The sequence below is a fragment of the Halichoerus grypus genome, chromosome 2, assembly GCF_964656455.1.
Source record: "Halichoerus grypus chromosome 2, mHalGry1.hap1.1, whole genome shotgun sequence".
Lineage (NCBI taxonomy): Eukaryota > Metazoa > Chordata > Mammalia > Carnivora > Phocidae > Halichoerus > Halichoerus grypus.
Genome location: NC_135713.1, coordinates 27,721,166 through 27,734,235, shown reverse-complemented (window position 1 = coordinate 27,734,235; position 13,070 = coordinate 27,721,166). Strand labels below are relative to the sequence as shown.

General features: G+C 39.8%; 1 protein-coding gene and 1 long non-coding RNA gene across 4 annotated transcripts in view; one reads left to right on the top strand and one right to left on the bottom strand.

Moving 5' to 3' along the window:
* Positions 1-4,354, top strand: part of LOC118545273 (uncharacterized) — a 34,564-nt gene extending 30,210 nt beyond the window's left edge. For both annotated transcript variants that reach the window (XR_013445522.1, XR_004922021.2), the window contains one exon: positions 4,274-4,354. This is a non-coding gene — a long non-coding RNA (uncharacterized LOC118545273). The remainder of the gene's footprint in view (positions 1-4,273) is intronic.
* Positions 1-13,070, bottom strand: part of SPEF2 (sperm flagellar 2) — a 164,982-nt gene that overhangs the window by 31,688 nt on the left and 120,224 nt on the right. For both annotated transcript variants that reach the window (XM_078066629.1, XM_078066630.1), the window contains 4 exons: positions 10,543-10,690; positions 8,554-8,682; positions 7,327-7,465; positions 4,268-4,497 (listed from right to left, as the gene is read on the bottom strand). In XM_078066629.1, coding sequence (XP_077922755.1) covers positions 4,268-4,497; positions 7,327-7,465; positions 8,554-8,682; positions 10,543-10,690 — 646 coding nt within the window. The remainder of the gene's footprint in view (positions 1-4,267; positions 4,498-7,326; positions 7,466-8,553; positions 8,683-10,542; positions 10,691-13,070) is intronic.

Genomic DNA, 13,070 nt, shown 5'->3' with positions numbered 1-13,070 from the left:
TTGTATAATGTTACATATTATATAACATGATATTACTACAGTTATATAATTAAATGACAATGGCTTATATTACACTTAGATTGCACATTCTATTTGCCAGACACTTCCTAAACACTTCACATAAATTAATTACTTTAATACTCATAGCAACTCCATTGAAATACCGCATTGTCCAGATGAGAAAATTGAGACAGAGAGAGGCTAAATAACTTTCCCAAGATCATACTACAATCATTTGATGAAAGGTGGATTTGAAAAGAGCTGTCTGATTCCTTCTTACCCATGGCTGGGTCTTCTTACTCAGCCAGCCATGAGTAAGAAGTGAATCAACATGGAAATGCTAGCATGGGGCCTGACACATGGAGCCAGACACCATGCCAATATTGGCTATTGTTATAATTCAGAAGATGTTCTCTAAATCTCCCTCTGTGCTGGGAGTACTGTCATGGGAATGATTCCTGGGACAGTCAATGAAAGAATGTCTTGCCGATTTACTGGCTGCTCCTAAGATTCTCAAGTATGGATCTTTGCTGGGTGGCAAGAAAAATACTAGCATGATAAATTGTTTCATTGCATTTCGCATGATCTTGTATGATCACCATGCATAAGGTCATTTTTCTTTTCTGGCATATTTGCAATGATCATATCAACAAACGGTATTTTATTTCTCATGACTACCTTTACCAAAGGAGATTTAGAATCATTACAAGTGGCAGGTTTTGACCAGGAGTGTTGAGTATAAGCATTATGGTATATAATGCATTTTCAATTTTCCATTATCTTTAGTAAGAACTATTTTAATGTAGACTTTTATTTTTAAAGCGGGGTAGCTAATATTCAGCAGAAAACTCCTTAAGCTTTAGTTTTATCTGTTTATATCCTGATACTAGTTACTCACAAGTATTTAAAGTCACTAGGTTTACTTGAAGATTATCCATTTCACTCAATAATTTTATTTATGTAGCATAATTAAAAGTTACCAAAGAACTTCATGATATTATCATTCCTTATAAATTTGCTAAAAACATCTTCCTGTGGGCCTAGTCATATGACTATGTGCAAACATATATGCTTCTTTCCTAGAGAAAAATCCATCTGTTTATCATATTTTACCATATTTTAGCAAGCATGAAAATTGCATCTTAGATACCATAGGTTACACTGGCATATATGAAATAGTTTACCGTAATGCTCATATTTCTTGGCTTAAAAATAGCAGCAATTTTCAAGTTCAAGGAAGAAGTTCTGTAGGATCACACATTTAGAAAGTGCCACTTTCAGCCAGTTGCTCCATACTTTCAAAACTGATCACTTCAACTAAGGTTGTCTTTTAAAATTCTACAGTTCTAAGATAAATACAGTGGAAGGTACCATAAAAGATTATTTTCCAATTCTTGGAAAGAATATGACAAAAGACTTCACTTGAAAGATGGATGGCTGTGTATCATTTAAGGCAGGGAACAACAATCATGGAGCTGAGGAAGAAAGACTAAAGTCAGAGGATCTTTGGGGGGCTAAGGGAGTCAGGGAGAAAGGGTGAGTGGTAATTTCTGGACTTCCTCAGGGAGACGCAATGTCAACATTTGCAGCCTGACTTCAAAGAAGTCATCATGGAACTGTGACTCTGGGATGCAGAAAATGGAATGATCATTATTTTGCCTTCCTTTTATAACATTGGCAAGAATAATAACAATGAACATTACTTTTATTGATAGACTACCTGATACTGTGCTAAGGTTTTACATGTACTTAAAAAGCAACATATATATATGTGTGTGTGTGTGTGTGTGCGTGCACATGTGTGTGTGTGTATTCAAATAGCATATTTGAGCTAATAATAAAGAATTTAAACTGGTTGCTCATAGACCAGAAGTCATTTTGAACCATTAAGACCGCCAAATCTCACAGTTTTGTATAGCCTTATAAATTGTGCAGTAATTACCATGGTTATTCTTAAATCTGAGTTAATTCTCCAGCTTGGGTGGATGGTGGTGGTTCCTCAGACAGAGAAGGCCTCCCCATGTGTTTGCCTGCAGTTCGTGCAGTTGGGGAAGGAGAATCAAAGCTGTCTCCTGATCTTTCCCTGAACGTCCACACCCATGTCTCTTATCTGCACCGTGGCCAGTGGCTGTTCTCCAACTTGAAATATCCCCTGTATCCCTGCCATCAAATCTCTCTTCTTCCAAATACTTCCTCTGAGATACTATCCCACCAAACTCCCTGACTGACCTCACTGCTCACTGATCCTCTTTTGCTCTGCATTCCTGAGCACTTTTAGAAAGTTCATACTCTGGTCCAGAAAGAACCTAAATAGAAGTTTATATTTTCTTCTTCCTTGCTTGCCTTTTCAAATTACGCTCTAAGTCCACCAGGCAAGTGGTTTTCCTTTCACATCTACTTTTTAAAAAAATATATAATTATCTCCCTCCTTCCCCCTCCCTCCTTCCCCTTTCCCCCCTTTCCTTCCTCTTTCTACCATACTTTGAGAGCTGTTGCATTCATTCTACCATATTCAGAAAACAGATAAATGTATCAGTTGACATATTTTAGTCCCAAGGGTTTCTAGAGTTAATCTTCTAAGACATATGCATACCAACTTACAGCTGCTATTTGTTGTTTTTAAACTTTTAGTTGAAATGCAGGCTTTGGTTTGGATCCGAGAACGTATTATGGTTATCATCATGAATACAAAGGTCCCTTTTCAAAGGGATTAGGAGTGCTTGATAATTTTCAAAATCCACTTCCACCTACTCAAATGCCCCCAAATGCTTTTAATTTTGACCTGCTAATTGGATGATTTCCTTCCCATCACCCTAGTGTAGAATTAAATCAAAGCATATTTCATATCCAGGATCTTTATTCATGTATCTTTTTGTTTTATATGTAAAAAATAGTGTGGATAAAACGAAGAGCAAAAGCAACTCTCGAGAAGGAAATATGTAATAAGAGGGTCTTGTGAAACCCACACAGTGGGGCAGAGAATGGAATTAGAATTTGCCTGACTGTCAGATGGAAGGGATTTCACAGGCAGGCTTTATAAAACTGCCATTTTTTTGTACCTGCTGATGGCCGCGTTTCCTTCCTGCCCAAATACTGCCAACCAGAGTTGGTGTCCATCTATAGTTGTCATGTACTGGAGATGGAGACCACTCATGCTAATTAGATGAGCTGACATGTGCCAGGTAGGGGGTCACCCAGGGGCCCATGGTTACACCTGTTTCATCCGCTGGGCTTAGCAAAGAGGAGTTCAGACTCAGAGTAAAAGAATGCCCTTTTGACTAATGAGATTTGATGGGGGTTTTGAGAAATATTTGACTTTTAAAAAACAAATGAATATAATCACTATGAAAGTGGAATTGTGTTAGTGCTAGACTAAAGTCAGTTGGCTATTCTCTAGGGGAAAGTAATGATTTTCCAATACATGGATGTTGGAAGATAAAATAAACCTGATTATGAGAGGTGACTTAATTCAGTGAGAAGGGGCAAAAGCCTTGAATCTGAAGAGGCCTGGATGACCTATGACCATAGTAAAAACTGCTCTGTGACAAAGAGTCCAGACCAATAAAATGGAGATGAGATGATAGTCCTACATGACCTGTCTGAATTACTTGTGCTATCAATTGATGGAATTCATTGAAGAATATCTGGAAGTAGAAAGAGACTGAATTAAAAAAAAAAAAAAAGCCTGTGCACATGCTACAGAGCCATAATGATAACATGTGAAGGAAGTAAAGAATTCATGTGCATAAAATACGATGTACACATACATGTGAACACATTCATCAGTTAAGCAAATATTTTGTTGACAGCTTCTCTGGTTCTATTCTTAGTCTGTGAAGCATTGAAGGGAAATTCTCTACTCCCTGGTCTCCCTCCACAGACTAGTGGGGGAGACAGAAACACAAACTCATCATCTCAATCCAAACCTTAGACTGGACGTGTGTGTGGAGGCTGTCTCTCTCAAATGCCAGACAGAGTCAGACTCAAGTTTACCAACTTTCTGGCCAGGGGCAGGGACGGGCCGAAGAGGAGAGTTACCAGGAACGAGGATCACCACACTGCCGAAGGATTAGTCACTGTTTTCCTCCTGTTTGTTTCATTCAGATCTATGTTGTATGAAGCAAAAGTGTGATAAACTGGAATAGAGTGAGGGCTCATTTTGGTGACCCGCAGTCCCAGGGGGCTGATTTTACTCGTGAGTAAGTGACTGCTACCCTGATTAGTCTTAACCTTTTTTGTGCTTTTTCACCATGATTATTTTTCTTACCTTTAGGTGCGGTATCTAAGAACTGATCTCGAAGACTATCAAGCTGTTCAATGGTCAGGGTGCCATTTTCTTCCTTTTCTACAGGTGGGGGGCGCACTGGGGGAGGGGGGTCTGGAAAGACTTTCATATCGCCATTAATGAAGAAATCTTCTTGGCTTAAATAAAGTTCATTCTGAATTTTTGTAGATGTTTCAATGTGATAGCGAGCCACCTCGGTTAATTTTTCCACACTGAAAATGGAAAAACGAATAAGGTTATCCCCACTAAATACTCCTGGGTTAACAGTGTTTGCTTACTACACAGAGTCTATACATTGTACAGCTAAGGTAGACAATTCAATCTGCATGTTTACAATTTCCAATTCTCTTCAAACCCACTTTGTGAAAAGGCAGAGTATAATTAAATAAGTGTAGATTGGAAATAAGATATATGCTCATTATAGAGCTCATGGTCACATATTTATATGAAGCTGAACAAAAAGGGACTTCAAAGATGGTTTTATTAATAGTAGAACATATTTTACTGTGTAAGTAAGATGACTGAGAAACAAACAGGGTTTTAGAGGGGAGGGGGGTGGGGGGATGGGTTAGCCCGGTGATGGGTATTAAGGAGGGCACGTATTGCATGGAGCACTGGGTGTTATGTGAAAACAATGAATCATGGAACACTACATCAAAACCTAATGATGTACTGTATGGTGACTAACATAACATAATAAAATTAAATTAAATTAAAAAAAAAAGATTGTGTCGAGAGATACATTTCATTCTAAGTATGCACCGGAAGAAAGTTATATGGCAGAAAAATCTGTAAAATACAACTGTTAGAATGACACATTTATTTGGAATCAGGAAAAATTGTTAAGTTGATCAAATATGATTATGGATTTCTAGAAGAGTGGCTTTTCTCTAAATTTAGATCAAGGAGTTTGATGTTATTTAAGACACAATTGTCAGAATGGACTCTAATAATATAAACCCATTGAAATTGCTTTCTATTTTTACAAATAATAATTCCTAGTTAAATCATGTAGTATAAGCAGTAATAGGTGCAGTGGAAAGAACACTGGAAGCTGAGCTCTCATTCCAGAACACTCCATAGCCACGGGTCCTTGGGAACTTATTTAAGCTCCCTGAATTTCCTTATCTTTGCGTGGAGCCAGTAACACATAACACCATACCTTTTGATTATTAATGTGAAATCACACAGGGCATGGATTTAACCTATACTGGGGATTATAGTTATGGCCCTAATTAAAGGCCACTTCAAAAGCCAGAGAAGTTTTATACACAAATAAATGCAATATTACTGTATTACAGGAAGGATTGTGTTTACAGTTTGCAATAAAAATTGTACATGATGGAAAAATCCATTTTTAATCTGCTTTTATGTAACCCAGCAACATAATATAAAATATATACTGAAAAATTTTAAAAATAGGATTAGTTGCTTTCTTTGAAAAGACAACCCTAGAATTCAACTCCAGCATGCTGTACTGGTGAGTGCCCACAAAGCGTGTATTATCTAATTAGTTTACGCCTCCTGGTGTGTGTGCGCTGGGTGCAGAGGAGAAGGCCCTGGAGAGCAAGTAAGTTTGCGGCCTTGAGTGAGGACGGCCTCCCACTGCAGACCAAGACTGAGCCATAACCAGGATCTCAAAATGGGTGTGCTCCACCTAGTGGAGGTTACCAGGCCTACCCTTCTCAGGAATGAAAGAGATTAAAAAAATGCCAGGGGAATGAAAAGCAAGATTTGAAGTTCCAAGGGATCTGATAGCTCTCTCTATATTTTCCTTTTATCACCAGAGAGCTTTTACAATAACTAAAACAGAAAGCATAGCTGAACAGTCCTAGTTTTAACTTCTTGTTAAAGTTATTCAGGGGTCAGATATATACACATAATATAAATCTGAGAAATTGAGGTACATTTGATAAAAATAAGAAGCATTTACCCTTGATGGCCACATGGATGGGAGCTGTGAATTCTATGAATTAAGAAGATACGTTTTCATTTGTAAGGGGCAGGCCGAGAACAGAACTGAACATCACTGCTCTGTGATGGTAATGAGTAACAGACTTGGCTATCCAGTAGTAAAATTATGTTAAGCCTTACTGCAGGAAGGTTACCAGGCTGAGGGGTGTGTGTGTGTGTGTGTGTGTGTGTGTGTGTGTTATTATATAGCACAACAGGTATTAAAAAAACTAGGCTGAAGATTTTACAACAGAACTTTCATTATGAGACAAGGATTATAGAAAACAAACCATAACAACTATCTTTCCGATAGCAGTTGTTTCTGAGAACACTCGCCATTTGTATTCTATGTAGATAGCAACTTCTAAATTTTCAGTAAATGTTTATTCCAAACTGTAGTGTTCACAGAATCTAGATCTAGTAGAATCCTCTGAAGTAGCCTGGTTGCCTTGTTTCCTTTTTTAGATGAAGCCCATGGGGGCCCCCAAGTGATTAGGCAGGCTGCTCATTTGTGGACAATGAGGGAATCCCCATCTCTTGGAACATCATGGCTCCTGACTCTCACTTGAAGGCTATTTCTGCTTTGCTGAGCTGCTTTTTAGGGGAGAATTAAGAGAATGAGACTTTCTGCCCCTCACTAGAGATGAGAAGTCTGAAAAACCTTTGGAACCCAAGAGCAAAGTAGAACCCGGTATTACCCTTACAAGGGAATCAGCCTCACTGGTAAAACATTGCAGTGACTGACTTCTCAGTCTCTCATTAATCAGCCCTGACTAAAAAGAAGTCTGGCGTTAGAAAGATATGAAACATTATCTTCTGAAAAATATTTAAAAATTACCTATAATCATACCTTGTAAACTAAGGTCCTCATTGAGCAGGGTAAAAACCAAACTCAGAAATGATATGCAAAACTGGACATTGCAACAGGACAGTTTGATACATGACTTATTGTTTGAGAAGAATCCATACAAATGCATTTGTGATTCCCTAAAAGTTCAAAATTTCTATTTGTAAATGCCTAAAAATCTGCCAATTTTGGCCACCAGGAATTAAAAAATACATTTTGGAAAAGCCATGCAGTACATTACCTGGCCATTTCATTCAAGTACCTCTCACCAAGCCACTTTTCCAAGAGTTTATATACATCGACTGCCTTTGTTAATAAATCTTCAAGAAAAGCCAATGCTTTTGTCTTTATCAGCTCAAGCCGGAACTGTGTGGCTATCTCTATTTAAGAAGAAAATGAAGGATTATATATACATGCATTTTCTAACCTACTGAATTCAATTTTAAACCAATCATGCTTCAGTTTGTGAAGATGTAGGTGGACATTTAATTTTCGAGTATAGGTAATACCTGATCTACGTTACTGAGAAAAAAAGTGTAATGCATGGTAGGGTCATTTGGCAATTTATGTAAGCCAAAAGTATTATAAACTGAGCTTTACATTTATTGCACTTTATAGTAATATATTATTTGATAAATTGGAGTGGGAAAACACAAATAAATAAAAAGGGGAAGGTACAAAGTTTCTTGATGATCTCCCTACTTTAGAATCTCGGGATGGCAACGCCATTGTATTTTCTTAGCACTGGTAAAACTAGGGTAAATCCTCTGTATCCCAAGGCCTATTGCTGCCCATGGCACACACTAAGGTCTGTGGATTTTACTTCTGAAATAGTTTTTCCATGTTTCTTCTTTGCTTATTCCACTGCCACTGGCCTAATTTGTTCATTTTCCCAATTTTTTTTCAAAGTCCATTTTGAGTTGCATTATAAGACAAGTGGAAGGGCCAGGAGAATATATCTTATAAAATCATTGCTACCTATAGAAAAGGAGGCTCTTGAGCATTATCGATCCATGACTGCCTCTTCTATGGTCTCTGTTCCCAAGAACTCACTTTCAGGGCCTGTTAACCTCAGTTAGGATTTATTTTCCTAATGAGAGGCCTAAATTATTCTTAACATATAAAACCACCTACGTACATGGCCTTAAGCCTTCTTTCAACTTGTAAAAATCACACAGACTCTAACATATTCTTTCTGTGTCTATTCTCTGAGATTGTTAATTATTGCTGGTGTTCTCCTAACCCCTTCCCAAATTTTCTTTGTCTCTTTTTGAGATCCCAGCAGACAGTTATAGAACAGCTGAATCTAGCCCTCATGTGGTCCTATGAAAACAACCAACTAAATGCTGTACTTTTCAATCATTTTGCTTTGTGTTCTCCTAGACACAACTTGAGCCAGTCACAGGCTGTTTGCCTACTGGACTGTTTTCCACTGAAAAGAATCATCTTGGTTCTTCCCGAATGCTACCTTCAAATTGCAGGGCAGCAAGGTGTTCTTCCTTGATTCTGAGCATCAGTTCTTTTCTCTTTTCCATTTGGGCAATCTCCTCTGCTGTCCCTGTCACAGGCGCGGCCTCTGCCATTGGCGGTGATTTGCCTGGAAGCACAGTGGAACTCGGGGAGGAGCGAGCGGGCATGCAAGGGGACACACAGCTCCTTGGACAAAATGAGGACCAAGCGAAACATGCGGGTCTATAGCAAAACTCTTGCGATTTGGAAAGGACCAACCTGAGTCCTGACTGTGAGTGGGAAATATGGATCTTTCCTTGAGAATTCTCCATGTGTTATCTAGGCTATACACATACAAAAATGCCCCTTTTGTGTAGCATCATGGGAAAATGAGGTGTGCAGTGAGGGCAGACATGGTTATAGACTCCAAGGAAGGTGCAATGCAGAGTTTGGGGATGGGAATTAGCAAACCGCAACACACCACGGATGCCATTAGCCGGCTGCAGAAGAACTGTTCCATCAGAGGTACTAGTGTTAGCCAAGTGTATCCCAGATCCTCATGAAGAAAAGAGCAGGGGACCAACATCCAGGAGATATGGCTGAAATGTGGCTCATGGTCAAGAATCTGCAATCTACTTAATCTTTTCAGTAGTACTTAACTGCACGTACTTCAATGATTACATAAGAGAATTAGAAAATAAGAATTTGTCAGCATTTTTCTGACAATCTACCCTTGAGAAATGGCAGTGTGATTCTAACTGCAGGCTCTGTTCACATAATTCTACTTAGTGCAGTAAAGCTGTCTTGAAGGTCTGACCGCAAGCGTTCAAGTCATGTGAAGAAGACATAATTGTAAATAAAGAAACTGTAATAAAATGTAATTGCAATAGTAGGTGGATGTATGAATTACAGGTGAAAGGGAGCTTAATCTCGTTGGATTTCTGTTTTATCATCTCTAAAATTAAGGGAATGGACTCAACCATTTATCCATTAAAAGTAGGTTGAAGTATGTCCTTCAAATGCTGCTTATTTCTTTCATTTTTACCATCTGAGATGGACTAAGTGGTGTGTTTTTTCTTGTGGTGCTATTCTTCTCTTTGATTCGAGTGCCACCCATCACCACCCACTTGCCCACATCCTTAGCTTCCCCTCTTACTCCTGCTCAGGGCTGCTTAAATGTACTCCAGCTGGGAGGTGTTTCCTTACCTCTCAGAAGGACTGAGGTGACCTCGCTCTCAAGGTTGCCTGCACCTCCCCCACTAAAGAACAAGGATGGGTCAAACGTCAGTCTCTGCTGCTAGACTAGAGTTCCCATCAGGGTAGGGACTGTGTTTTTGTTCTGGTTCTTGAAGTTCATCATTGTGTACCTCGCACCCATCATGGTGTCCTTCTAGCAGGTGCCTAACAAACGTGTCGTGAGCAACTGACTAGTGAGGTGACTTCTGTCTCTTCCTCTCTTGCCTGAACTCACCTTAAATATGTACAAGTGGAGACATTCAAAGGGGGGGGGATAATGTTTATGCCAGAGTTTATCCCCAAGGCTGACAGGAGGTCTCTCCCAGCCTGAGTCTTCTCTCGCCCTTGCTTTCCCCTCATGTCTCTGAGGCAGAGATTAGGCAGGAGGCCTCCAGGAGAGAGGAACTTGCTTGAATTAAACCAGAAACCTGAATTCAACCTGAAACTTACATACTTATAATTCCTTTTCACCCAACCTCCTCTCAGTTACTGCGGCCCCTATGTGCACAATTTTCAGATTACATAGTGCTATTGGGAGTTCTTCTAGCATGTTCCAAACTGTTGTTGAGGTTTATTCTACCTTGGATACGTTTGGATAAACAAGTTAGGTGAGACTGGTACCCAGTATGATTAGTCAGCTAACGCCACCGGAGCCTGGGTCTTGGAACAAAACCAAACCAACAGTAGCTTTAACGTGCCTGCTTAGACGTTTGTGTTCTCTACCAAGGAGAGTTGAAGCATCCACAGTTTTGGATACCAAAACCATGAATACCTTTTGCCTTTTTGTCTGCCTTTTTCTTCTTGGGTGGTTCCTTTATGACTTTTTTATTTGTACCCATCTGAGGAGATTTCTCTTTTGTGTCTGCTGGCAGGTTTTCCTTCTCTTCTTCCATGAGCCTCTGATGAATTTCAGCAGCAACCTGGTTGGATACGAGCAAGATTTTGATGAATGCGACACTTATGAAATATGATAGCTATGTGGATTTAGTCATCACCCAGATCAACTGAAGCCTCATTCTCCTGTAAACAACCACTCCATGTACTCAGTCTTTACAGAAAACACACTTCAATGTTTTACTGACTTGGAAACCTGGCCCGGGCCTCAAGAAGTGGCTTCCCCTTCTGTATGTAGGTTGCTCACTTTCTCCAGCCCTGCATGCAATGCAGCCTTACATTTGCTCGTTGCCACCTCCACACTGCAGCAGCTCCATGAGGATGCTTTTTAAAAGCTTTCTTTTAAATCTCAGACTCTATGGATTTAACACCCACTATTCTTCCAGGGCATTCCCCTATACCAATGTTTCTCACCTTTTATTATCATCATCATCGTCATTATTATTATTGACATCCCCTATACAGAGTTTTAAAGACAGTTTTTCTAATAGTCTGCTCCATGAAATTTTAATACTGCAAAAGTGTATCTATGTATTTTACCTATAACTGTGTTTTATACATAAAATGGGTAAGAATTTCTCATGTCACCCAACCAAGTTTTGGGAATGCATGCCCTGTATTATTTGGGCTCATGGACACTTGGATTTTGGGCTTCCATTCTCCTCTAACACTAGACATCATCCCATGAGGATGACCTGTCCCACGGACTAAGCTCATCTTGTCAGCTTCCTCTACTCAGGGGACTTGCAACTTCCCGCCATCTCATCAACCCCCTCCTTTCACTCGCACAAATGGAATGTCCTGGTGTGAGAGATGAATTGCGGGGCCACCCCATCATAGCTGAGGAATCGGGAGGGTGGGGTGTGGTTGGGACCCCTCCATCCCTCCTCCAGGACTCTGTGCTTCAGGCAGCAGGGAAACCTTGTCTTGAGTTCTCATGCCACTGGGGCCATGCCTGCAGTTTCAAAGGCCAGACCTTCCAAAATAAGTCCAACTGTCCCAGGAAAGGCGAAGAGCACTTAGGGGTGTAGCCCCAAGAAATGAGAGCTTAGAAAAGACTCCCAAAAGGGAGAAAGAAAACCTGCACACCCCGAGGAGGGAGGAGCAACATCTGGTCGAATCCCTTAAAATCTCAATAAAGCAACTGGTAAAGAAATGGGGGTCATGAGAATTCATTTATTGAAGTGCTTACTGTGTCCAAGCCTGACGTTATTTCTGGGGAGGACTGGGTGAGGGGCTCGGAGGAGAAAGAGGAAGTTGGATGGAGGTGAATAGAAAGATGAATAAGGCACAAGCTCTCCCCTCAAAGATGCTTAGTCTTGGTGGGATACACCAGCCAATTCCTGCTCTCCCCAAATTCCTGCAAACTTCATACCCCGGGGCTCAGCATGTAACTGTCCCCGACTATTCTATGAATGTTTAGTGTTCCACCCTCCAAATGGGCTTCAAGCGGCTTTTAGCACCTGCTATGCTCATAGGGGACGCCCAGGAAATGATTATTAATAGATGGAATTTCTTTTAAAATAATCATATTCCACGGAACATACCCACAGCTTCTTTAAGATCAGTGGAACTTTGGAGAAATACAGAAAAGGTTTCAGAGAACAAGCCAGTTTTGTGTGAGCGTATGTATGTGGTTTTTATCAGATGCCCTTAAGCCATAAAAATGGATTTCATGATATCTACTGTACTTTAAAATTCTTGGTAAAGCTGAAAACAGACTTGTTAACATCCCCCCCCCCCCGCCTAAATTGCAAGCAATTCATTTTTGAATCTGTTTTTGCAAAGCACCGTAAGTTAGCAATTTCCTTTAAAATTGGATTTTTCTCCTTTATAAACAACTTTGTGGTAGTGGTGGTGGTGGTGGTAGTGGTGGTGGTGGTGGTGATGATGATAATTATCATCATCTGCATATTTTTGGTCCACTTCCCTCAGAGACCTCTGGGTCTCTTTCAAAAATTAACATTATTCGCAATACATTGAGCAATCTACCTGTAAGCCTGAAGAAACTCTAGAAATAATGTCTTGACATTGTGGGCGTTAACTATGACTTGTTTCTTTGAAATCATTCCATACCTGCTAATTAGAGGAAAGTTTTTCTAAAAATTAACATCACACACTAAACGGGTAGCTGTTGGTGAGACTGCTGTGTAGAAAAAAGCCCATGTTAAAGCACTCTCCTTTCAGTTGCTCTAATCCCCGCTTGCACTGTTTTCCCTGCAATGGTTTGCCCAAGCATGTCTGTCTCACTGGAAACTTAAAATTCCCTTAAGGTCATGTGACATCAAGGTCATAAAAGTCTATTAGAGACATAAAAGCAAGACTCAAATATAATTACTAGGAATACTAATTAGATTAGTACTTAACTTTTCTCCCTTGCTTCCTATGTGGTTTTTATTTTATTTT